Here is a 27,262-nt window from a genome sequence, read left to right as displayed (position 1 = left end):
TCCGGACAGGCTCAGAAGAATAACAAGGATCTTATAAAAACAGGATCAGTTTAAGGAAAGGCGATGTGAAGCTGGGGGCGGGAGGAGGGGTGGAAAGTGGCTCAGTCAATGAAGTGTTGGCACCCACAGAAAAAGCCAGGTGAGCGTAGGCAGGGGAGGAGATGGGCGGATCCCTGTGGCTCAGTCAGCCAGGTCAGCTGAATTAGTGAGCTCCCGGTTCAGTGAGAGGCTCCATGTCAAAAACTAAGGTGGAAAGTGGCTGAGGAAGACACTCGATGTTAACCTCTAACCTCCACATGCATGGCATGCACAGGTACACACACACACATATACATACGCACACACACAATACACACACACACACACACACACACACACATACACCGTAGGCCACACAGGAGGGAAGGAAGGAAAAGAGGCAAAGAGGGAAGATGAAAAGGAGGAGGAAGAGGAGGACTGAGGAGGGGGGTGGCGGCACATGCTCCATATCCTGGCACTTGACGGCTGAGGCAGAGCAGCATAGACTACTCAGGGAGACCCTGTGGGTGACAAAACACTGCAAGAAGGGAGCAAACTGATGGGAGGTGGGACCACAAGCTGAGACAGGAAAGCAAACTGGGAAGCTGAGAGCAAGGAGCTGGGGCCTACTCTTGGACCCTTAAAGGCACACGGGCCTGCCTTCATATTGGCTGCAGTCCAGCAGACTGGAGTCCAACGTGGTTTCAGGTGTCTGACCTCCACGACTACGTGACGGTCACCCTGTGCCATTTTAAGCCACGGGTTTTTCAGAGATCTTGATCTTTCTTCCTAGTTCACTTACCTCATCCCCTATAAAAATCTCAAACCATAGGTATGTTCTATATACTGTTTTTTTCTATGCTTCATACTTTAAAAAAGGTACCCCCCCCCTTTCAAAAACAATCTTTGCAGTTTTGGGAGAGGTTTTGCCCCTCTGGGAGTGATATCAGCCATAATCAGAATGTTGGCATAATTAAATATTTTATTGTTAGTAAAGGGACGAACAAACGGATCAATGGGAAAAGCAGAATCAATAACTAGGCCTATCCACTTGCGACTTTACAGACGGGAAAACAGTACGTCAAATCAGTTGATAAGCAATATTTGTTTTCTCCCTTGATACAATTAGAAAAAAAATATTCTTGACTTGAGCAAAAATTTAAAATATACTATAAAATATAGAAAAGAATAGTCCTATAACCCTAGGTAGGAAAGACATACCAAGAAAACAAAAAAAAAACCCTTAATTTAAATTTTTTTTTATTGTATGTGTACTGCTGCCTGCAAGTAGGTTTGTGCACCACGTAAGTGCCTGGTGTCTGTGGCAGACCAGAAGAGAGTGTTGGATTCTCTAGGACTGGAGTTACAGATGGTTGTGAGATGCCATATAGGTGCTGGACACCAAACCTGGTCTTCCGAAACACTAGCCAAGTGTTCTTAAGCACTGAGCTATCTCTCCAGCACCTAAACATTAATCTTAAAAAAACTGACTAAAGAAAGTTAACTTTTCTGTGTGGAAAAAAATATAATATCCAAGTTTGAAAGCTCAAATAATGGTGGGGAGTGGGGTTGAAAAAATAAATGGCGGTCCAAAAGTTTGAGTCTGAAATGACTGCCACAGGTTCCCGCTCTGAACAGTAATTCCCCAACTGCTGGCGATATTGGGCGCCACCAAGCTCTTAAAAACTGGCTGGCTGGCTGCCTGGGCAAGGAGGTACAGTCCTTAAATCCCAGCACTCGGGAGTCAGAGGCAGGAGGATCTCTGTGAGTTTGAGGCCAGCTGGTGTCTACAGAGAGAGTGTCAGAGGAGCTGAGCTGTTACATAGAAACCCTGCCAAAAAAAAAAAAAAAAAAAAAAAAAAACCAACCAACCAAACAGAAACCGGCTGGCTGAAGCAGCCACAATCTGTGTGAGCTGTAGCCTGGCCCTACCTTCCACCCGCTCTCTGCTCGGCTCCAGCCGCATCCACGGGAACAGCTGCCGCCACAACGCCCACCACAGTGGACGCTGCTCTGCCATGCCCTCTCCGCCAGGAGGAACAGAAACTTCGGAACCCTTTCCTCCCATAAGCTGTTTGGTTCAGGTGTTTGATGATGGGCACATAAAACGGCCTGATCACTAGAGTACTAAAAACCGGTAATGGTGCCCAGATAGGAGAAAACAGAACAGGTGATTCCCAGGGGAAGTCTAACAGGCCTTTAAACAACAGCAAAGTCCCAAATTAAGATAAAGTAAGGGCTTGGAGTGTAGCTCAGCACCAGAGAGCAGCGGCCTGGCCGTATGCAAGGTGCTGGGTTCCGTCCCTAGCCCCAGAGGAAAGCAGTTGTTATTTCTCAGGCTCTCAAACACGAAAAGTGGTCATGTATGATGCTAGTGAAAATGGTTTCCTGGCAAGATTTCATTTACTATTAGTCTGCGTGGAACGGACACAATCTCTGTGATTTTTGAGATTTATGAGAAATGTGATGTGGAAGCCCCACTCCTGAGACTCAGCTTTACAGAGATGTGGGGCCTGCCTCCGTACGCAAAGATCAGCCATAGTTCACCAAATATAAGCTAACATTCTTTTATGAGACACCAGGATCTTGTATATTATTAAAAAAGAAAAGCTTCTACCCGATAAACAATCATTAGTGTTTTCTCATCTTATCAAATTATCCTGCCTCAAAGAGCTTTTCGGATCGAAGTAAACACTAATTTTTTTTATCATGTTATAAACAAAAATGTAACAGAATGTGATTAAATATTCTTAAAATATATTCATGTTTTCTGTCTAAGACTTCTCGCTTTTTAATTGTAGCACCAGTGTCTGCAGTGGGTGGGGGTGAGGGGTCCCCATGTGTGCGGAGACCAGAGGAGGACTGCAGAGATCTTGCCTTATCAGTTTCCACCATATTGCCCTGACAAAGCGTCTCTCGCTGAACCCATACCTATGCCGGCAGTTAACAAGCCCCAGAGATCCTCCTGGCCTGGCCCCAGCCCCCACAGTGCTATGGTTATGGGCATACACATGAGTATGCTGGCTGATCACTCGGGTTCTGCAGACTTGAACGCTGGTCCTCATGCTTGCACCGTGTGGTCGTTTGAATGAGATTATCTCCCATTAGGCTCCCTGTCAGTGATGCTATTCAGAAAGGTTTTGGTGGTTACAGCAGCGTCATGTCCATTCTAGCTTGCTCTCTCTGCTTCCAGCTTGCTATTGAAGACACGAGCTCTTAGTTTCTTGCTCCAGGCACCACGCCTGGGGCTTACTGCTCTGTCTCCCCACTGTGACAGGCTCTCATCCCTCTGGATCTATAAGCCCAAGTCAATCCTTCCTCCCATAAGCTGCCTTGGTGTCTTATAACAAGAACAGAAAAGCAGCTTAGCACACAGCGTCCTCATTAGGCTTCTATTGCTGCCATGAAACACCATAACGAAAAAGCAAGATGGGGCCGTGATGGCTATTCTTGGTTGTCAACGGGACTACATCTGGAATGAATGACAATCAAGAAATGGAGGGCACACCCCTGAGAGACATTTTGCTTGGTTTGAAGTGGGTGAATCCACTTCTAGTCCGAACCTTGGAGGCAGGAAGACTCACATCTTTGATCTGGATCTTAAGGCAGGAAGGCACAAGTCTTTAATTAGGGTCTTGAGGCAGGAAAACACAGCTTTAGTCTGGGCCACGCCTTCTGCAGGAAGCCTGTGTAAGGACATGGAAGAAGGAAGGCTTTGCTCTTTGCCTGCTTGCTCTTGCCTTGCTAGGAAGTCTGTTCCTTCACTGGCATTAGGGCCTGCTTCTTGGGAATTCATGGCCTGCCATTGTTGGATTTGTTGAACCATAGACTTTTAGTGATTCTAATAAATATCACACACACACACACACACACATATTCATTCTATAAGTTTTGCTACTCTAGAGAACTCTGATTAATATAGGAGAGAAGGGTTTATTTGTCTTACACTTCCAGATCGCTGTTCATCAAAGGAAGTTGAGACAGGAACTCAAAATGTGGCAGGAATCTGGAGCCAAAACTGATGAAGAGGCCATGGAGTAGTGCCGCTTATTGGTTTGGTCCCCATGGCTTCTTTGGCCTGCTTTCTTATAAACAGAGACCACCTGCCCAGTGGAGGCTCCACCCACAATGGGCTGGGCCCTCCCCCATCAGTCACTAATTAAGAAAATACTCTACAGGCCCGCCTATAGCCCCATCTTATTGAGGCTCCCTCTTCTCTGATGACTCTAGTTTGTGTTAAGTTGACATAAAACCAGCCAGCACACAGCAAGCACTCTCCCCCCCTGAGCCATCGCCATCTCCCCGGCTCATGTGATGTCATTATATCTGCTACCTAGAGTCTTAGTGAGGGGCCCTTTCTTCCTTCCTCCTTCCTTTCTTTTTTTCTGTGTATGTGTGTGTGTGTGTGTATGTATGTATATATGTATGTACAGGCACACCTGTGCACCTGAGGATGGGACCCAGGGGGTCTTCTGTGGCGCATGCAATCACTCTATGACGGAGTTACACCCCTAGTCCAGTCTTTCTTTAGTGCCCTCCCTCTTTTCCAACTTCTCCTGTGAGCCGCTGACAGCTATTCTGATGTCACACCTTGTGTTGTTCCTATGGTTTTCTATATGTAGCATGTTTTGTTTCTGTGGTTTTCTACATGCAGCATGCTTTGTCTCTGGGTCAAACCACCATGAAAATTTTCTAAAATAGCAATGAAATGCAAGGCACAAACATCACAAATGTCTGTAACTAAATACAGCAAATGACATTGTAAACAGCTCATGACACTGAGATAGGGCCAATCTGAGGGACACATGGGCAAAGATAGGTCCCCAGCAGACAGACTGCTGGCTGTAAGGCAGCTCTAAGAGTTCGTAGATGTCAAAATGTGAAAATGAAGTTCTCAAAATCAGTAAGACAATACTACACATGTACACATTAATAGAAGTGTTTTCTGAATGAGGAAATTCAGTATCTTTCGATAATATGCACGTTCATAAACAAGCACACCTTTCTACCGTGGGATTTTATCCTCTCAAAAAGAATGAGCTGAAAATACCTGAGCTGGTGAGAAAGTAAGCCTCTAAGAATATTGAAAGCACAAAAACATTAAGAAATAACATAAAAAGATGCCCCTTCACCGTCTGCTACTAGAAAGGCTATGTATACGCCTCTCGCTCCTACAAACCTCCAGCCCTGGCCACCCCTTCATTTTCCCTTTCCCCATCCACTGGGTCATCTAATCTAGAATAATGGGGCTGAAAAACCAGACCTGCAAGACTGTCTCACAGAAATGAAGACCTGGCTCTCAGGCCAACAGACTTCGGACCTCTGCCTTCTTTCTTTCACGCTGTGGAAGAGCGAGTCTGGGGAACTCGGGCATCCCTTCCTCTGCTCGGCAGCCGCACAAACCTAGAAACGGCACTCTATACACTCTATACCCTCTATATACTCTATACCCTCTATATACTCTATACCCTCTTTACACTCTATACACTCTATACCCTCTATACACTCTATACACTCTATACCCTCTATATACTCTATACCCTCTATACACTCTATACACTCTATACCCTCTATACCCTCTATAACCTCTATACCCTCTATACACTCTGTACCCTCTATACACTCTATACACTCTATACACTCTCTATATACTCTATACCCTCTATACCCTCTGTACCCTCTATACACTCTATACACTCTATACCCTTTATACACTCTATACCCTCTATACCCTCTATACACTCTATACACTCTATACACTCTCTATACACTCTATACCCTCTATACACTCTATACACTCTATACACTCTATACCCTCTATACACTCTATACACTCTATACACTCTCTATATACTCTATACACTCTATACCCTCTATACACTCTATACATTCTATACCCTTTATATACTCTATACCCTCTATACACTCTATAACCTCTATACCCTCTATACACTCTATACACTCTATACCCTCTATACACTCTATACACTCTCTATACACTCTATACACTCTATAACCTCTATACACTCTATACACTCTGTACCCTCTATACACTCTATACACTCTCTATATACTCTATACACTCTATAACCTCTATACACTCTATACCCTCTATACACTCTATACACTCTCTATATACTCTATACACTCTATACACTCTATACACTCTCTATATACTCTATACCCTCTATAACCTCTATACACTCTCTATACACTGCATTGCTGAGCCTTGTCAATGGTCCTCATTAACCCGGGAGCTCTGGGGTTGGGGCGGGGCGGGGCGGGGCGGGGCTCTTTGTCATCTCTGCACTCGCAGTGAGGAGGAGATTGGCAGGCACAATTATCCCGGACATTTAAATGAAGCCATCAACACTAAGGAGACCACCAAACAGCTGGCATTAGCCCGGTGGAACAGAAGTGCTGCAAGACTTGGTTTCTGCCTGGTGATGGCTAGTGTTCATTGTCAGCCTGACAGGAACTGACCTAGCTACTGGGCATGCCTGTGAGAGACTGTTGATTAGGTTAGCTGGTAGGTGGCATCCTTCTCAACGACAGGCAGGACCGCTCAATGGGTGGGGCCTCTGTGCCGTGTAAAATGGAGAATGTGAACTAAGAGGCAGTGGTGTACATTTACCACCCTCAGCTGCCAGACTGGTGCCATGTGGCCAGCTGCTCCAAGCCTCTGCTGCCTCAGTTTCCCCACCATGACAGACTATACCCTTCAACTGGAGCCTGAATGAACCCTTCCTTTTGTAAATCACTTTTGTCTGAGTCTTCTCATGGCAACAGCAACAGAAATTAATACACACTCTTAAGTTTACTTAGGAGAGGAGTCTCTCCTTACGTAAGTGTAACAAAACCACCAAGGGGCATATAACAAATGCCATTAGGAAAAATTAAGTAGCGCTTAACATTTTACAGATGCAGTTTGTCACCTAGAGACTGATTTTCCACACGAATTAACCCATGCAAGTGCTCGTCATAACCCACAACGTAAGGACATCACTCCCGTAGTTCCAGCTGAGGTAACTAAGACACACGCAGGTTAACTTATCCAAATATATAGCATTTGGCAAATCTGAGGTTTGAATTTAGACAGCCTGGTTCCAGGGGAATGTTGTCAAACCACCTGAAATCAATCATGAGAATTCAGAAAGAAAAAACTTAGGTGATGAGGCAATATATGAACCACAGAAAAGAAGGAGGGGTTCAAGATAGTTTAAAAAAATTGAACTGATATGAAAAGTCAGTGCTTAAAAATGCATTATAGAGCCGGGCGGTGGTGGCGCACGTCTTTAATCCCAGCACTCGGGAGGCAGAGGCAGGCGGATCTCTGTGAGTTCGAGGCCAGCCTGGTCTACAAGAACTAGTTCTGGGAGACAGGCACCAAAGCTACAGAGAAACCCAAAAATAAATAAATAAATAAATAAATAAATAAATAAATAAATAAATATGCATTATAGACCAAAGTTCTTCAGGTCAAAGGAAGAACAGAGAAAACAACATAAAAAGCAATATGTTGGGGCTGGGAACACAGCTAGGCAGGTAAGATGTGCACTGGTAAGATGTGCACTGAGCAAGCGTGAGGACCTGGGTTCACATCCCCAGGACCCATGGAAAAGCCAGGAACAAGAGCTTGCATCCATAACTCCTAGGACTGCGGGTGAGGGGAAGAGGGGAGTGGTTGGGCAGGGGAGGAGTGGGTGGATTCTGGCTGAAGCAGTGAGCTCCAGCTCCAGTAAGAGCCCCTGTCTCAAAAAACAAGGTCGAGAGTGACAAAGACATTTACACCAACCTCGGGTCCGTGCACACGCGTACGTGAGTGGATACACTCCCCTGCACACACAGGTGCACGCAGCACACACACACACACACACACACACACACACACACACACAGCTGTCATTCTAACTGGAAAGCAGGGAGTACACACAAACTTAACCGGAACAACAAGCATCACGTTCCAGCCGGGTTCTCTCAACTTCCTACAAGTGGTTTGTGCAGAGCGCCATGTGAACGAGGCGGGAGACCAGGAGCTAGAGTCCTTCACAGAAAGAGAAACACCACTGGCAGTGGGAAAACATGAAACCAGCGTGTCACCAGGGCTTCGGAGAAAGGATATGACGCAGGAGGGTGCTGGGAAGAAGCTGGGGAAGTCACTGCTCCTGGGAAGAAAGGGTGGAGAAGGAAGATGCCCCTGCTGGCGGTTTTGGAGTTTCAGTGTTGAGAGGAAGAACAGGAGCATTAGTGCAAGATCTCACAAAGCAGAAGAACTCTAAACTAGACCAGATGATTCACGCTCAACCAAAGCACAAAACACAAAAGAAACCTCTACAGCAACTGCACTTCTCCCCAGGACTGAAGAGGGCGCTCTTAACCTGGCTAAACTCATTAGCCACCATTGCAGTCTGGTGATAGACAGGAACCGTCTCTGTTCAAAAAACCGAGGTTTTGCTGCCGGCCCCCCCCCACCCCCCCGCCTCTCCCCTCCGCACTTCAACCCTCCTGCAAGGTCCCCATGTTCCCAATTGACTCAGGAGATCTGGTCTTTTTCTACTTTCTACTTCTCGTGTAGATTATTTCTATGTAAGTCTCTCATTGTTGTCTAAGTTATCTGGGATTGTGGTTTGTAGGCTGGAAAAAATGTAGAGCTCAATAAAAATCATTTTAAAAAAAGAGAAAATGAAAAAAAGAATGGAAGGGATTCTGCAAGGCCTTTGGTAAAGGAAAGAATATGATAAAATATATTTAAATGTAGCAACTATTTTCAATAACAAGAAAGCAAAAAGGGGAAATTAAAGTTAAATTTTGACACCAACAATCTAAGTAAACATTAGCTATTTTACACTGCAAGAAAATAAACTTTCACATTCTGTTTTAAAAAAAAAAAACACAAGGTTTTATAGCCAAAACCTTGCAGTTTGGACAAACTATTTAAACACACACACAAATGAGAAAAAAGGGCACACAATAAATAATCACTTGAGGCTTTGGAGACGACATCTCCAGTCAGGAAACCAAAGCTAAGAACAGAAATGGACACAAAGAAGGAAGGAAACGAAGCAGCGGTGACTGAACTCAGGAAATCCATGAAGGAGAGGGACAGGACAGCATTGGGGAAAAAAAGCTGAATTTCCTGATGCCTGTAAAAGAATAGATTTGAGTAAAATTTAATAAAAGATAGTAGAGAGATTTTAAAAGTAAAAATGACATTTTTCTTTTCAAGACAAGGTCTGAGTGTGTAACCTGGCTATCCTGGAACTCACTCCGTAGACCAGGCTAGCCAACTCACAGAGATCTGCCTGCCTCTGCCTCCAAGAGCTGGGATTAAAGGCCTGACTTAAAATAAACTTTTGTTTTTGTTTTTGTTTTTTTTTTAAGCATAAAAGATTAAAACTAAAGGGGCTGAAATGAAGGTCCAAGATCTGCACAACTAGGGTCTCCAAAAAACACTGAGACAGAATTAATATTTAAAAACAGCATTCAAGATAATCTTACAAAAACAAACAAAACACACTTGAATATAAATATTGAAATGATACTCCAGCTACCTAAGAAAGCTGAGCCAACATGACCTCAAAACTTACCCAAATACAATGACTATATTTTAAGGATAAAAGAAAAATCTGCAGGCTCTCCACTCAAATAAACAAAAAGACTGAGCGTCAAACGAACCACTTCTCAGTGAGATGAAAAAGTTTTACATTTCTGTAGTTTCATTCCCTGGAAAGAATGTCAGCTCCTACCTCTCTCGATGTTTCTAGATTTTTATCAAGCTTATCCTAGAAGTAAACACATATGAACATGAACATACATCCCTGCCAAAGAGTGAGAGGACAGCACGCTCTTAAACATACATGATGTGGCCTGTAGGAACCTGAAAGTAATGAGAATTCCTTTCCTGATGCAGACTCTGGGCTGACCACGGATATCCGTGCTCAAGCCCCAATGCTCAACATCACAAAGGTCAGTCCCATTGCTTACGAGGGCTGAGGGTGACCACGTCCCAGCCACACTCGTGCCACAAGGCAAAGACAATTCCTGACTCCTTCAGCCTCCAGGCACAGTAAACACATGGCCTGATTGACAGGAAGCTACCGTTCCTCGGGTCAGACTTCCTATTGCACAGAGTTCCTGTGGGTTACAGGTCACTGAGCAAACAAGATGCAGACTGTGGTATTTCATGTCACCCAGCCTCCAAGAAGTGGGTGATAGGTTATCTGCCCAGTGCCGTCCCTCTGGTGTTCAGCCCAAGACAGGTCAGATAAGCCCATTATACCTAAACCTTTTCCTCTAATGGAACTTCAGGATAGAATCTGTGTTGAGGGTCATCCTGGCAATTGCCCACAACAGTGAAGATGATACTTTGTCTCTTAATCCTGCGCAATCCCATGCGGAAAGAAAGATTGAGACTTGGTTTCTCACCGCAAAATGTGAATACCGGACACAGCAAAGATGGTTGCTGTCTCAGCGGCACAGCGGCGGGGTCTCAGGGATGTGGAAACAGAGGAAGTGGGTATTTGACCATCAGGAAAAGCATATGATCAGGCCAATTTTAGCACGCTAGCTTCTTGGACATGAACATATAGGATTATTTTAGTTAGTCCTCCCTTCCTTCTTCCCCTTCCTTCTTTTGTCTCTGCCTGCGTGGACCCTGTAATTGTCCAGAAGTAGCTAAGGTGCATGTGGCTACAACAATACTACCTAAGACGTGGACTGGCAGAATCAGCGGGGCAGAGTTTGTTAGGAATTGGACTCAGGGTGCAGACCTGTACCCACTGACTTGGAACTCTAGGGACAGAGCCTATGAACCCGTGCCTTAATGGCAAGGAGCTCCTTGTCAGCTCCTGAGATAACCCCTGAGTGTGTTCATGTCTCGAAAACTGCAGTCTCCTGAGTACTAAGGCCAAACTACCTGCCCCCTTCCCCACCAGGAATGAAAGGGAACCAGAAACAGAGGGGTCCTGAGAAGACGGGGATAGGCCCTTCATTCTGCTGCTTCCTTCAAAGGGGCAGCCTCTTTTCCTAGATGTCCCAAAATAGGATTACTAAACCCAAAGAATTAAAGCAATGGTGAGAGGGGCCTGACAGTGTGGCTCAGCAGCAGAACACTTGCCTGGCTTGTACAAAGTCCTGCGTGGATGGGTTCTCTACGAAAAGAAGGAAGGGTAAGGAGGGATGGAAAGGGAAAGACCCTGTGTCCCTCAGAGCTAGCCAAGAGCTGACTGGTTAACACCGCTAGCCTCTCTGTGGCTTCCAGGGAAGCCCACAAAGGAAGAGTTTCGGAGGAGCCTGGGTGTCATCAAACTGCTACTCTGAGTCAGGTTGTTGGAAATAAGTTAATAAAAAAAAAAAATCTAAGAGGCTAGTGAACATGAAGCAGATTTTAATATATCATTTTCAGAAAAGGCAAAATAAAATAAAATTAAATTAAAATTTACAAAAGGCCAAATCACTGATCTGGCCCATGACAGTGTTTTTTAAGATCCTTGAGAAATTCCTGTCCTCTTCTTCTATAGTCTGGAACTTGTATTCTTTCCAAACTAGGTCTCATAGACCTAGGACACAAAGCCTCACCCAATGAACAACCTGGGGCTTGCTGCTGCCCCTCTCCCCTTTCCAGATCTTGGGCTCAGTCACACGGAACTCATCTAACTCTCAGAGGCCTGAGACAAACAGACTTTAGCCTCCAGCTAGGGGAGGGAAGGACTAAATGCTTCTGGGAACTCCAATGCACTCTAGCTTACCTCATATTGAAAATGGACCATAACAACCTATTGTTTAAATGTGTCCCTGCCCCTGCAATGACCCAACTGTGAGCCCTCTTGATTCTGCCAGGGCCCAACAAAGTGGGGAGATTTCTGTCTCCATGGAGATATTTCTAGTTGTCTCTATGAATATCCTCGGAGCCAGAACCATTTTCAACTTGAGATGAGAGACAGACAGCGGCTTCCAGAATTCTCACACTAAGGTTGCCTGGAATCCCCCACTTGAAGTAGCATCTCCTTGCCTGGTCCCTTTAGAAGGCAAAACGCTACCCAAAGGAACCGAATGGCAAGATTTGAGCATCCTGAACCAAAGTAAAGCTTGCAGTTGGTCAGAACTAGAACTCGGGGCTCTTGGCCGTGCCCTTCACGCTCCCCACATTGCACCATTCAACTCTCAGAGGGTACAACACAGAAGGCATCCGTCCGTGCCTACCTGTTAGTGCGGTTGTTAGGCTTATTTGTGCCGAGTGTGGCTCGGTGGGTCGCAGGAGGGTGATGTTTATTGTGTAATCAGTGGCTGGGTACAGCTCTAAACACACTTCCGGAGCTTGGTCTCTTGTTGTGAAGTTAAAGAAAGTTGCATGATAAAAGCTCTCCAGATACCACCTCTGACCCAGAACTTCCACCTGTCACAAGATGGAAAGCGAGGGTTGCATTAGCTTCCTGTTGGCTTGCGAAGTTCTAGACTACAAGTCCTTCCTTCGGATCTTAGAATTATCTTTAAGACACCAGCAAGCTAAACCGAGGACAACCTATCCTGCCCAGTTTGCCTCTCAGCTAGACGTAGGTCTACGATTAAATCGCACACCCAATGTTTGTTAGGAATAAACATATCTCAGAAGAATAAGACGGCAGGCTATTCTAAAGTGATCCCTTGGTGCCCACTCAAGTGAAAGACACTGTATTGAAGATACCGGACAAAATCCTTTCCACTTTTCTCATCACGGGAATCCATTGTGCAGGTACGGAAGCACTATGAGAACTGCCCCAGGCTATGCTTTTACAACAACAGAACAACGCTATTTCCCTTGCTCCTCCCTTCCTATCAGAGCTTGGGAAAAGCTGATGACCGTGGAGGAGTCATCCGAGATGGTGATAATTAGCTCATAAGATTCATCTCTTGGCCACGTCCTCCAATTCTCTCGGGTCCTTCTCTTGGTATCCTTAGAGATAAACTATCAAAAATTGGCCTCAGAGTTCCTTGAGCTCAGTGCTATGAATATCCCTCCACTCCAGCCAGCCACAGCCACGGTCCAGGGTCTAGACAGCATCACCGGCAGAGCTGCTCACAAGATCCTCGCGATGCCCTGTTCTTCTGGACCACTCTCTAATACAAGTAAAACGTATGTTTTCTTCTGCAGACAGCGTTTGAATATTCACTTTCCCCCAGTGGATTTATATATCTTTCATGTATTACATAAATTGATCTTTGACACATTAAAAGTTTAGTTTCTTTTTCAATTTTATTCTTCAATCATCTTAGTGTAGGGTGTGTGTGTGTGTGTGTGTGTGTGTGTGTGTGTGTGTGTGTATACCCGCATGTGGATGCCCGAGGCTGGATGGCTTCCTTTATCACTTGTACCTTACTTTTTGAGACAGAGTCTTACACTGACCCTCAAGCCCACAGATTCAGCTACCCTAGCTGGCCAACAGCCAAAGGGATCCTCCTGGCTCTGCACACATTTACACCTGGCTCTTTAGGTAATGATGGGGTCCACACTCAGTTCCTCATGCTTGAACAGCAAGGATTTTACCAACTGTGCCATTTCCCCAGCCCCTAGAATCACTTGTCTTCTTAACCAAGTCTCCGGCTAGCTATAATAAGACTTTCAACACTAATATGAAAAACCATTTTAATCTTAGAATAAATAAACTATTTGGGTCCTTGAATATGTATGTCTCTAGCCCCAGGGCTCTTTCCAACATGGAAATGTAAATACTCACTTACAGGCTTCCCACCAGTGGCTCCTCACGGGCATTCAGATTCAAAGCAAAGCAGGTCAGACTCCAGTCAGTTGCTAACTGGATCTTCACCCTCCCTCTTCCTACCTACTCCTCTTTGTTTCTGATATCAGCCACTGTGCCGTCTATGCACCCACAATGCCCTTCTTCACCCTTGCTTCAGCTAATTCCTGTTCATTTCCTATGATACAACATAGTTTTGGCTTCCTAAAAAATTACACCTTGGCAGGAGAAGATGGCTCAGCAGTTACAAGCCCTGGTTCTTTTAGAGGACCTGGGTTCGATTCCCAGCACCCATATGGTGGCTCACAACTATGTGGAAGGAACTCCAGTCCCAAGGGATCCAACACTCCCAGGCACATACACGGTGCATGTACATACATACATGCAGACAAAGCATACACGTGAAAATAAAATGTAAATTATTTTTAAAAATTATACCTGGGAACATGCACGTGTGAAACACACACACACACACATGGAGTCCCATTCCATTATTTTTATCAAAGAATTTTTATCAAAGATTCATTGCACCAAATTACAGTTGCCTATTTATTTGCACATTCCTATTTGTTTGAATTGAAACTTCCAGGTCATACTAGATGACATCCTCTTGCTAAATATTTGTGGAATGAATAATTAATTTTAACCTTATTGCACGCTGCCAGAGTTGCTAGGCACTAAACGTGACACCAAAGTAAATTCGGATTCCTTCCTAAATTTGCTTATGATTTGAGTTTGGGTGTAAAAGAAAACTATACTAAAGTTACATGAAAGCCAGCGGCCACACAATGAGTGTCTTAAAAAATGAATGCACAGGACTGGAGAGTCAGTGGTTAAGAGCATTGCCTGCTCTTCCAAAGGTCCTGAGTTCAGTTCCCGGCTCACAATCATCTGTAATGAGATCTAGTGCCCTCTTCTGGCCTGCAGACATACACACAGACAGAATATTGTATACATAATAAATAAATAATAATAAAAAAAATGAATGCACAATGTGTAGACTTGAGAGCAAATCAAGATGTAAATAGTAAATGCATTAAAACGTAAGTGTGAAATCGCAGGCAGGAGAATGATAGAAAATCACCAACTACACAGCACCTTCTTTCAACTCAGCTCCTCCTCGTGACCATCTAACATGCACTCATCTCTAGAAACAGCCACCACAAACAGCGCAGACGGTCCTCCCAGCAGGAGTCTTTAAATAGTCTGGACCAGCGCTCGGGAGGCAGAGGCAGGCCGATCTCTGTGAGTTCAAGACCAGCCTGGTCCACAGAGCGAGCTCCAGGACAGTCAGAGATACACAGAGAAACCCTGTCTCAGGAAAAAAAAAATATTCTGAACCATCCATCGGAGATAGCCCACATTTTTTGTAAGCAGAGTCGTGTTTTTATTAAAGATGTTTTAATATAGACTTGATGCTAGCGCACACCCAAACACATGGGCTGCAAAGAAGAGTCACAGTTCAGGGAAAAGATGTGTTTAATAAAGATTTGGAGCTCAGGGGTTAAGAGCAAAAGAGATGCTCGGGGAAAGAATGATGCATGCCCAGTGTGGGAATGAATCACTCGGTTTGCCCAGGGTGGGGATAAGTCACTCAAGTTTTTGAATGACAAATTCTATAACAGGTAAGAATAAGGGTTCACCTTACTTGATACATTTGTTCCGATCCATGTTTCATAGAACGCCTGTTCAACTTCAAACACGTGTCATTAAATACTGAAACATTGAGAATTCCACCATCTTCTGAGAGATCATCTTCTAGAAGACAAGGGAGCATAGAGAAAGGTCAGATCCCCAAGACGGAATGGGAGTGCAGCTGGGATTCTTCCCAGGGCCGGCAGGGAGTTAACAGGAAGAGCATCCATTTACAATGGTATTACAGACTTAGACGCAAACACTGGCTCTATCGTTGGTTCTCGTTTGAGTGTGTGTGTGTGTGTGTGTGTGTGTGTGTGTGTGTGGTACTCTCAATTGCTCTCCATCTTAATCTTTAAGACAGGGTCTCCTACTGAATCAGGAGCCCCCTGATTCTGCTAGACCATCTGGGCAGCAAGCATCCAGGATCCTCTTGTGTCTGTCCTCCCAGCGCTAGGACCACAGGTGAGCTCTACTTCTGGGCATCTCATGTGGGTTCTAGGAAATCGAACTTGGGTCCTCATGCTTACACAGCAAGCGATTTAACAACCGAGCCATTTCCCCAGCCCTTGTCTCTCTTCTGGTTTTTCATTTGTTCAGGGTTTTGTTTTGAAGATTTATTTATTTTATGAGTGTTTTGCCTGCATGGATGCCTCTGTACCGCACGCCCACCTGATGCCCTTGGAGGCCAGAGAAGGCATCAGATCTCCGGAACTAGAGTTACAGAAGTTGTGAGCAGCCATGTGGGTGATGGGAACCAAACCCAGGTCCTCAGCAAGAGCAACAAAAGATCTTATCACTGAGCCATCTCTCCAGCCCCCTTGTCTTGTTTTTTTGAGACTGGATCTCGCTTTGGACTTGCTACGTAGCCCAGTCTGGCCTCTTCTCCTAATTCCTCTCCCTCAGCCTCTAGACCTGGAATTATGGGCACGCACCACTACACCAGAAACGCATCTGTTCCTGAGTTGTATGAACCCAGTGAGGTTCAGAAGGGTTTCTTACGAACTTTAACTTTCTCACTTGTGAAACTGACATATCCAGCTTGCTTTCTTACGTCATGGGCAATCGGGAGAACTGTAGCGTAAAAAATAAAAACCCAGAGACAGATATTGGGGTTCAAGCTGAAGATCAGAAAAGCAAAGCAGCCAGCCACTAGAGAGACCTTGTTCCTCTACCAGATCTGCAGAACGAAAGGGCGAGATCCTGTCTCCACAAATCCTCAGACTCCACACTCCACCGAGTTCCTGTCTCTTCCCCTTTATATTCCTCTCTCTGCCCAGCCATATCACTCCTGTCTCCACCTCCCTGGTGCTGGGATTAAAGGTGAGAGCTACTACCACCTGGATCTCTTTCTGGTCTGGATCAATCTTGGGCAGCCCAGGGTACCCTTGAACTCACAGAGATCCCTTAGCCTCTGTCTCCTGAGTTCTGGGATTAAAGGTGTGTGCCACCACTTCCTTGCCTCTAGTGGCTTAGCTTTGCCACTAGATTCTGATCTTCGGGCAAGCTTTATTTATTAGAATACAAATAAAATATCACTGCCGAGAACCAAATGAAATACTGAAATATTGCAGTAAACTTCTAAAGCTGTGACCTCTGTAACAGGTAGGACCAGGCAAAAATGTCCTCAACCATATCTGTGGACAGACGTCTTGAGAAGGAGGGAAATGGTGAGAGGTTAGGAGCCTCCAGGCTGGTGCTTTTCAACAGAAAACGACCAGAAAGAAGACACGGCAGCAGAAGAGACATGTTCTCATAGCAGACAGGGCTTCGCCAGCTACTGAGCTGCATTCAGCTTCATGTTCCGGCTTGGTGGGAGCCTAGCCAGTTTGGATGTTCACCTTCCTAGACATGGATGGAGCGGGGAGGACCTTGGACTTTCCACAGGGCAGGGAACCTTGACTGCTCTTTGGATTTGAGAGGGAGGGGGAGAGGAGTGGGGGGAGGGGGAGGGAAATGGGTGGCTGGGAGAAGGCGGAAACTTTTTTTTTTTCTTATTCTCAATAAAAAAAAAAAGAAAACAAAATTCTGAGAAAGAGTTCAAGTTGGCGAACAGAAAAAAAAAAAAAAGAACCAGGGAGAAGGCTGGTTCTAATCATTATCTAGAAAAAGTCATTCCCTGCCTCCTGTGGGTGCAGAATTCCTGCGATCCTTTATTTTCTTAACACAGCCAAAAAGAAGAGAGGCTACAGGATGAATTAAAGAGCTCACTTCGAGTCTAGGAGTAATTTCTCAGGAAAAGCAAATTTCCTAACAAACAAGCCTTTACATTCTCTACCAGTGAAAAGGGGTTGTTTTTCTTTATATGGTGCTGGGGATCAAACCCTCAAGTTCACACAGACGAGCCGTGCACTGTCCCCTGAGCTACATCTGTAGCCTCAATTGAAAGCTTAATCCTCTGTTAGGGTGACTCTCTCTTACATTCTCTTTCAATATATAAGTCTCTCAGGGGAGTCCGTGTCATCTAAGAAGTACTCATGGCAATGGCAAATTATCCCAGTCAAAATCAGGATTGCCCAAAGTGTTTTCAATATTGCTAACATACGCGGCACAAGGCATTAGCTGAGAGACAATACTCCTGACCATAACTGGGAAATGTGAAAGGATGGTTCTAGGAATGTGAAGACCTGTCATAGGTCCTTCATCTTTGCAGTGTTTAAAGTTTTTACAAGGATGTCAGAGGGGGAAAGACAGCCACAGGATTTTTGAGGAGCTTCCAACGCATGCGTGTATGAAATGTACAAAAGAAGCAGCACATAAAGCCCACGACTGTACACAAACAAAACCCAAGCAGAAGTACTGCCTGCAGGGTCCCACGTAACACAGCCAGCCATTACAGTCTGAATTCAGAGGGCGGGTTCCCACGTAACAGCCATTACAGTCTGAATTCAGAGGAAGACGGTGCTAGGAACAAAGGCATCTGGCTTCTCCTTCCCACACCCACTCCTGACAGAAGTGACTGAGAATAACTAAAAATGGGTCAAAATTTGCATCTGGGTCGGAAGCAAAGGTTGGTTGCCATATGCAAGGTAGATGTACAAAGACATCTACGCTTACTTAGCCCAGCATAAAAGCAACCGGGCTGTGGGAGACTCAGGGCGACAATTCAACCTGCCTTCCAGGCAAACGAGCAGGGTCTCCAGATTTCAAAGGAAGGACTAGAGAATTTGAGCCCGTAGACAGGTCACAGGACAAGTCAGTGATGAATGTCCTTGTGGAGCCATGGTCCATTAGCCCTAAACCTAACTGCATGTCAGAACCACACAGACAATCTAAATGGTGTTGGTCTCTACGGAGTTCACCAGACAATTCTCAGGCCCTGTCCTGCTTAGCTTCTGAGACAGGGGAGACCAGGCACCTTCTGGGTGGTCTGGCTATAGACTCACCTGGCAATTCTGAGGGGCAGCCAGGGAAAGAAGTGTATGCACTGTCATTGCTAATGCCATCGGCCTGTCCTTAGCACATTGGAGATCAGCAACAAGGCAGGACATCTTAGTGGAGACCCCAGGCCCAGGGAGCTGGGTTGATTGACAGGACAGCCTGACTGCTGCCTCAGTAGGGGCTGCACATCCTGAAGCCAAGCAGCACCCAGAGAGCCAGTGCTCGGCAGGTCAGGGAAACTGGAGGGGAGGCGTGGAGTGGGTGAACGACTGGACAGACGCACAGACCACACAGGGACGTTATCTGTGGGGGCAAAGCAGTGGGTGAACGACTGGACAGACGCACAGACCACACAGGGACGTTATCTGTGGGGGCAAAGCTTAATTCTTCATTTTCTTTTTCTCCTTCTGCCGCTCCTACTGTTTTTTCCCTGTTCCGTTCTTCTCCCTCCCCCTTTCTCCTTGTTCTTCTCATTCTTGTTCTTCTTCCTCTTCTCCTTCTTACCTGCTGTTCTCCTTCTACTCCTCTTAATTTTTTCCTCGTCCCTTTTATACCTCCTAATGCAAAGACGCAAAAGGCGATCACCCCACAGCCACAAGTGAGATACTTTCCAAAAAACAAATTAGAATCTTTGCACAGGAAGAGATCACATTAGGATCACAAGGTAGATGTTTTTTCCTTAGGAGCCCACAGGTGGTTAAACATTTCCTTTTTTATCAATTCCCCCACCATAGATAGCGTCTTCACCCCAGAGCAATGATTCCTTATTACTGACTAACGAAGTCTGAAGCAAGCTAATAGATTTCAGCCAGCTCCTTTAGTCCTGGCAGGCTGCTGCTTGTGGTTCCAGCGTGTCAGATTCCTACAAAACTTTATTCTCGTGGTCTAGCTAATCATCTACTTTTCTGCTGCACACAATAGCGCCATTTAGTCTCCTCTCATGATTTTCTTCTTTAAGGTGCATCCCGAAACCTGTGATTAATTCTGTAAGCTGGATGACCGAGGACCTCGGGCCTAACCCTGGGTGCAGGGACATAACTGCCTTCTTTGATCATCTGTCTGTTTTCCCACAGGCAGAGTTCACGGTCTATAAGGCATGAAAAGTTCTTGTTCTTAGTTTCCATCCGCAACTCTCACATCTAACAAAGGGGAAGGAGACTTCCAGCCTGATTTTGTCTTGTGTGTGTGTGTGTGTGTGTGTGTGTGTGTGTGTGTGTCACTATTGGCAGAATAACCTAAAAGCATTTCCCTAATCAATTTTACTGAGTGTCCTAACCACTTGTATCTTTTGGGCTAACTCAGAAAGTCCAATGAAATCATAGCTCTAACTAATCATCACTGCTCTTATAAAAATCATCTTCATTATGATCTGTAAGTAAATTGCCCAGTGAGGAGTGGGGTTTTTTCATGAAACGATCACTCTATACTGGATACAGTGGGATCTGTTCACACAGTAATCACAGTCATTGCGCCAAATACAGCAGGAAGATGACAGTAACAAGCAAGAGAAAGTACAGCAGAAGCAGGTGACGTTCTGGAAACAATCTCCCCGGGACTTTGCCTCTGCAGGGTTTATCACCATCGCTTTGCTATTTGGTGGCTTGAACTCCACAAGCTCCTCTGACATGGCCCCCGAGGCAGTGCAGAGCTGGCCCACAACTAACCGCTTCACAGGTTAATGGAACAATGAGCTCAGAAAGTAAACTCAGGGAGATGAGCTTCCCCCACAGCGGCCAGTCAAAGAAAGCCAGTCCACCCGACCTTCACGGGTGGAGGGGGGAAGTAAAGTCAAAGGGAATGACATCTGTCCTCTGAGAAGCATCAGTCTAAACAGGGCTTTACCACCCCAGAAGTCATCTCGAAGCCTGTGAGACGACGATTCTATCACACTGAGAAAAGGAACGGAGAGGAACACATGTGACGAGGTCCAGGATTTTCGCTGCTGTTGCTTTGCTGTTGACAGTAAGATTAAGCAGCACCCACCCATCCTGTGCTTTCAATAATAATTTCTTAAAAACATCTGAGATGATTCTAGTGAAAGAAGAATGTACTGGAAAGGAAATGTTGAGAGGGAGAAATATAAAAGAGAACTAGCTGAGCTTCCCCACACGCTCCTCAAAGAGGAAGCGAAAGTGCACACCAGAATTTACAGTGCATCGTAAACACACACACACACCACACACACCGCACACACACACACCACACACACACGGCACACACACACACGGCACACACACACACACACACGGCACACACACAGACACACACACACGGCACACACACACACACAGCACACACAACACACACACACGGCACACACACACACGGCACACACACACACACCATACACACCACACACACGGCACACACTCTGGAAGGCAGAGGGAAAATGACATGAACATTAAAAGGAGAAAGCAGGGGAGGGTTCCACATAGGTAGATTGGGGAAAACAATATGGGGTTGGGAAGAAGCAGCAATCTGAAACGGAGATCTGGTGAAGGAAATTGTTCCCAATGTGTGGACAGATCAAAGTCCCCAAGACACAGGAAGACTGAGCCAGCACACAGCACTGACATTCCCCAGACAGAAGCTGCCTGCCCTCACTGCTGAGTTCTCAGGGCCCTTAAGCAGGCGGTCAGTCAGCACTCACCTTGTGCATGAACACATGGCTAATGGCTTACCTTTACTGCTAAAGGAGGCGTTTCTGATATTCTCCCTGAAAATCAGATTGCCTCATGGGATTAAAAATGGGGCAAGGGGGAGGTTGAGGGTAGCTGGATGCTAGAACCTAGCTTGTGCCAGGCCCAAGGTTAATTAATTGTTCAGCAACTCCTCACCTCAGGAAAAAAAAAAAAGGCAGAAAGGCACGCCCCCTTACAAACCCTCCAGAGAGAATAAAATGTTAGAAAGAAATCACAGCCCAGGAAGCACTAATGGAAGCCTGCCCGCTATCTGCTCAAATACCAGATTTTCCCCACAAATGTTCTGTGTGTCCCGACTCCTGGAGTTGGCCCCAGCAGCCTCATCCAGACATCTTTTGAGAATAGTTAACAGCATGTTATGTAAAAGCAAAAGCACAAGGAAGTTGAGGAAGTCGGTACTGCATCCAAGTGTAACGTAAGGCAAAGGATGTGAGTGAGCCGCTTGCTGCCGGTGAGAGAGACCCTATCTGTGCGTCAGGAACACTGAAGACTGAGCATCAAATCATGCAAGATTTGATACCGACTAGCATCTCTGAGAGAAGTGGAGAAAAATGGAAAACAACCACTGAAGTCCTGGTTGATCTAATAATGTAAACCTGAGACAGGGCTCACTCCACCTGCATGCCAAGGCTCCACATGCAATCACTGCAATCCAGCATCCACTGCAATCAAACCAGCCTGACCAAGCAGTAAGATCCACACAGGTGCCCATCAATCCTCAATGTATGCTAAAATGTAATAACACTGAAAATTAACATTGAGGTGTAATTATTAAAAAGCAAAGGCTGGGTTGAAGAGACAGCCCAGCAGTGAAGAGCCCTTGCTGCTCTTCCAGAAGACCCAAGTTCAGTTCCCAACACCCACCTCAGATGCTTCTCAACCATCTGTATCTCCAGCTCCAGAGGATCCAACAAAAACAAAATAAATCTTATAATAACCATAAAAATAATTAATAAAAGGCTGGAGATGAAGTTTAGTGGAAAATACAGGAGATGATCAACAAAAACTAAACCGTATGAAAATGCCAGAAGGCAACAGGTTAACTTCATACACAATTTAAATATGTATGCATGTATTGTGGTAGTTTTAATGCAAATAGCCCCCACAGACTCATAGGAAGCAGCATTATTGGAGGTGTGGCCTTGTTGGAGGACTGTGTTCTCTGGGGGTGGGTTTTGAGGTATCAGAAGCTCGAGCCAGGCCCAGTGGCACACCCTCCCTTCCTGCTGCCTCTAAATCTTCACATAGAACTCTCAGTTCTTTCTCCATCACCGTGTCTGCCTGCACGTCACCGTGCTTCCCACCATGATGACAATGAACCAAACCTCTGAACTGTAAGCCGGCGCCAATCAAGTATCTTCCTCCATAAGAGCTGCAGTGGTCATGGTGTCTCTCAGCAGACCCTCAGACACGTGTGCATATCTATCACGCTGATTGTGCAATGTGATACAATTATAATTAAGTCTTCAAAGGGGAAATCCGCACAGCAATTGTACAATTAACGGAAGCAAGAGCAAAGAGAACACAGATTGACACATTTAAAAATAATTATTTAAGCCAAAGGAAAATCAGCATAGCAATTAAGTCACACCCTGAGAGCAGAGATGAAGAGAGAAACTGACAATGTGTCAGGGCTTCTGTCAAAACTTAGATCTGCAAGGGAGAGGGAAGCCTTCGGGACTTTTATTATCAAACAGGAAAATGTGGGTTCATGTTGAGTTTTGCATTCAGTTCCAAAATTTAAAAGTGTTCTGGGTATGATGGCATATCGAAATCCCAGCACTAGTGAAATGGAGGCAGGAGGATCAGGAGTTCAGGGCTAGCCTCAGCTACATAGTAAGTGTGAGGATAGCCTGGGCTGCATGAGACCATGTCTCAAAATCAAACAAAATCCCAAGAATTTACAAATGTATGAATAAAACCAAATTAAGAGAGGAATGAAGAGGAAATAATAAGAACAAGAATGGATTTAACAAGGTAGAAATGGAAAATACAGTTTAGAAACCAGAATCCATTCTTTGGAAAGAGAATAAACAGAACCTGGGGTTGGTGGTTAAGAGCTCTGGCTGCTCTTGCAGAGTGGGCACAGTAATGTACACCTTTAATGCCAGGAGGAGGGTCTCTGTGAATTTAAGACCAACCTTGTCCTGAAGGGTGTTCCAGGACAGCCATGGCTACACAGTGAAACCCTGTCTAAAAGCAAGAGAAAAGGTGGAGAAGAGAGGAAGATACCCAGGTTCAATCTTGGTCTTCCACACAAGAACATACAAGTAGGTGGGTACCCTAACACATGCAACTCATACACACACACGTTTTAAAAACTTCTAGAAAACATGAGCTGACAAAAGTCATGAAAGAAACTGACAAAGGGGTCAGCAAATCAACTTCCTAAAAAGGGTAAAACTTAAATGATCCCACGAGCAAATTTGCCTAATCGTAAAGGAAGGGGGAAATTCTGGAATGATGCAAACTTCTTCAGAGCAGTCAGAATAGCATGTGTGTGTGTGTGTGTGTGTGTGTGTGTGTGTGTGTGTGTGAGGGTGTATGTGTGTGATGTGCATTATGGTTTATGTGGCGGGTGTGAATATGTATGTGTATGTTTGTGATGTGTGTGTGTATGGTTTATCAGGTGTGTGCAAGTTAGTGACATATGTATGCGTGTGTGTGTGTGTGTGTGTGTGTGTACAGCTCCCCCACTCCTATGAGAGGAAGTAGCATACCTTGATAGTGAAATAAAACACCATGATGTACAGAATCTAGGAGGACAGAGTAACAGACCTTTGACCAGAGCAAAGGTAGTTCTGCTTCCGGCTAGCGTGACTCCAGTCCTCACTAGGTTAACATGCAACGGTAAGCTATGTCCATCAACAACGCAGAGCAGTGTGGACACATTACAAACCCAATGCCAGGCAAGCCCTTATCCACTAGTTTTATTTTAGTTTGCATTCCAAACGCCAAAATCTGGAAAATATTAATAAGCAACATCAACTAACATGAATTTACTTATACATACCTCTTCAAAGATAAATTTGACTTGGGGATTTACAAGACCCCAATATAGACTACTGCTTTCACTGTATCTTGAAAATAAAATTTCCTGAAGTTCAGATTTACCTACACCTACCCTATGCCTCCCTATATCATAACTCTAACAGTTAAGATATACAGAAAGCCAGGTCTACCTGATTCCAAAGATTACACTTTTTTCCTAATGGGAAAGTCATGTGAGGGGTTGTCAGGTATTTGGAGGAAGAGCTGTCATTCTGACTCAGGGACAAATGCGACTGAAGTCTTGTGATGACATCTTCAAAAGAAGACACACCCCCGAAAGCCCACGGGAGTTCGTTCACTACAGTTTCCCTAATTACATATCTTTCTTATCTTTTCTTCACATTATATACCTGAAGTAAAATGATCTTTATTCCTGAAAAGTCCTAAGAGTTGTGGCAGCCAGGTGCTGTTGATGTCTGTGGTCCATGTTACCACCAAAGGCCAGGGGGTTGCCCACGATCTGTGAGGCCACCAGAAGCCATGTTGATGTCTGTGGTCTGTACTGTCGCCAGAGACCATGCGGAAGCCCATGATCCTTGCTGCCTCTGACTATCAAAGGTAAGGAAGCTTCTTTTGCAGTGGTATTGATGATCGCAGACTCACATTTGAGAATGGGAGACACGGAAGGCTTGTGGGACAATCTCTCTTCCCCATCCCCACCCCCAAATTAAAATCAAAAAAACAGAATAGACATAAGGCCATTGAAGAGAACTCTTTAAAATTGTGATAGGGATGCTGAAATGTAGCTCTTCACAGTTGACGGCCTCTCGCAGGGGTAGGGATGGGGAAGACTCAGCTTTAAGGGGCTGGCCACTGGGAGTTTGACCATGCTCCAGTGAATATGTGCGCAACACAAATTGGACTCCTCCTCCTCCTCCTCCTCCTCCTCCTCCTCCTCCTCCTCCTCTTCATCCTCGTCTTCCTCCTCCCTTCCCTTTCCCCTCCTTCCCTCCCCCTTTCCCTTCTTCTGTTTTAGGGGCAGTCAGAAGCATGGGGGTGGACCTGGGAAGGCTGGCAAGTGAATGTTATTGGGTGTATTATATGAAATTTCCAAATAATTAAAATTTTATGTTAAAAAAAAAGTCCAAAGAGGCCTAACTTCATAGCTGGTCTTATATTATTTCAATAGGCAAACCTTTTTATTACTTTTCTCTGGTCTTAGACTGTCATCTCCCGGTGCATGGTAACAGCAATATCTGAGGAAGATTTTCTCAATGGGTCGTCAAACAACCTGTTACAGAGTGACTCGCTGAAAATAACAAATGGCACCAACTGCGGCCCAGTTTATCTATAAAGCATTATTAAATACAAATTCTTTTCTTAATAAAATACTTGTTTTTGATTTTGTGTTTTTGTGTATACACACATGTATGAGTGATCACAGAGGCCAGAAAAGAACATTGGATCTCCAGGTTGCGGTGAGCTGCCACATGGGTGCTGGGAACCAACCCTCTCTGAGTACAGTAAGTACTCTTATCTACTGAGTCATCTCTCAGTCCCTGAAGCCTCATTGTAAAAAAGAATTGACTTGAGCTGCGGAGACAGCTTAGTTGGCAAAGAGCTTGCTGCACAAGCCAGACCGTCTGAGTTCGGAAGCCCACACAACGTATTGTAATTGTGTCGTATTTTTTTTTAAATATTTATTTATTTATTATGTATACAATGTTCTGTCTGTGTATATGTCTGCAGGCCAGAAGAGGGCACCAGACCTCATTACAGATGGTTGTGAGCCACCATGTGGTTGCTGGGAATTGAACTCAGGACCTTTGGAAGAGCAGGCAATGCTCTTAACCACTGAGCCATCTCTCCAGCCCTGTGTCGTATTTTTATATCCCGTGACAGTTACATGCAGCAGCCTATTCCTACTTTTTGCATACACGCTTGTGTTATGTGTGTGTGCGCGCGCGCGTGTGTGTGTGTGTGTGTGTGTGTGTGTGTGTACATGTATGTGAGCTGGAGGGCAACACTGGGTATCCTGGGTATCCTAAACCAGTAAGGTTTTGAGACAGGCTCTCAATAGCCTGGAGCTTACTGATTTGGCTAGACTGGCTGGTCTGCAAGCCCCAGGGATCCTTCCGTCTCTCGGTGCTGAGATTTCAGATGCATAACTGCTCAAGGCTTTTGACGTGTCTGCTGGGAATCCAAGTTCAGGTCCTAGTACTGTGCATCTAGCCCTTTACCAACGGAGCCACCACCCAGTCCTCATTCCTCCTCCTTTTAGACGGAGTTTCACTGTGCAACCCTGGCCAGCCTAAAACTCACTATGTCGACTATGTGGGCTTCAGACTCACAGAAGTCCACTTACTTCTGCCTACAGAGCAGAGCGCTAGGATTCAAGGTGTGCACCGGCACGCCTGGCTCCTACTCCTACTTCTCAAAGCTCCTTTGGGGCCACTCCCCCATTTACCAACACAGACCTTTCTGCACTCCAGGGCTACCTCCTGCTCCCACTTAACCACTTCCACCTGACTCCCCAGCCAGAGCTGCTCACAGGAGCTAACAAGGTGACCTTGGGCCTCTCTGTTCCTCCTCTTCCTTCAGCAAGGGAAAGAAAGGCCTGTTGGGCTTCCTAGCAAACGTAAGCCGTGTGCCCCTCTACTCCCTGTACCCCTGCAAACTCTTGCATCAGCATCTGGTCCTTTCTGTTACCACCCACTCCTCCCCCCCCCGGGGCTCAGCTGAGAGACAGTCGCCAGTGCCACTCATCGGGATGACAAGAGAATAAGAATGTCTGCTCTTACT

At 45.4% G+C, this 27,262-nt stretch overlaps 1 protein-coding gene across 8 annotated transcripts in view; it reads right to left on the bottom strand.

Moving 5' to 3' along the window:
- Susd1 (sushi domain containing 1) overlaps window positions 1-27,262 on the bottom strand; it is a 107,552-nt gene that overhangs the window by 33,571 nt on the left and 46,719 nt on the right. For 5 of the 8 annotated variants that reach the window (XM_050163715.1, XM_050163724.1, XM_050163697.1 and 2 more), the window contains 2 exons: window positions 15,400-15,509; window positions 12,220-12,412 (listed from right to left, as the gene is read on the bottom strand). The exons of 1 other annotated variant lie outside the window; for it this stretch is intronic. In XM_050163715.1, coding sequence (XP_050019672.1) covers window positions 12,220-12,412; window positions 15,400-15,509 — 303 coding nt within the window. The remainder of the gene's footprint in view (window positions 1-12,219; window positions 12,413-15,399; window positions 15,510-27,262) is intronic. 2 more of the 8 variants (XM_050163705.1, XM_050163744.1) reach the window with 1 other exon arrangement.

This window comes from Alexandromys fortis, unplaced genomic scaffold (genome assembly GCF_014885135.2).
Source record: "Alexandromys fortis isolate MF-2015 unplaced genomic scaffold, M_Fortis_MF-2015_v1.1 scaffold_18, whole genome shotgun sequence".
Classification (NCBI taxonomy): domain Eukaryota; kingdom Metazoa; phylum Chordata; class Mammalia; order Rodentia; family Cricetidae; genus Alexandromys; species Alexandromys fortis.
Note: the sequence above shows the minus strand (reverse complement) of the source record. Positions and strands in the feature narration are given on the sequence as shown.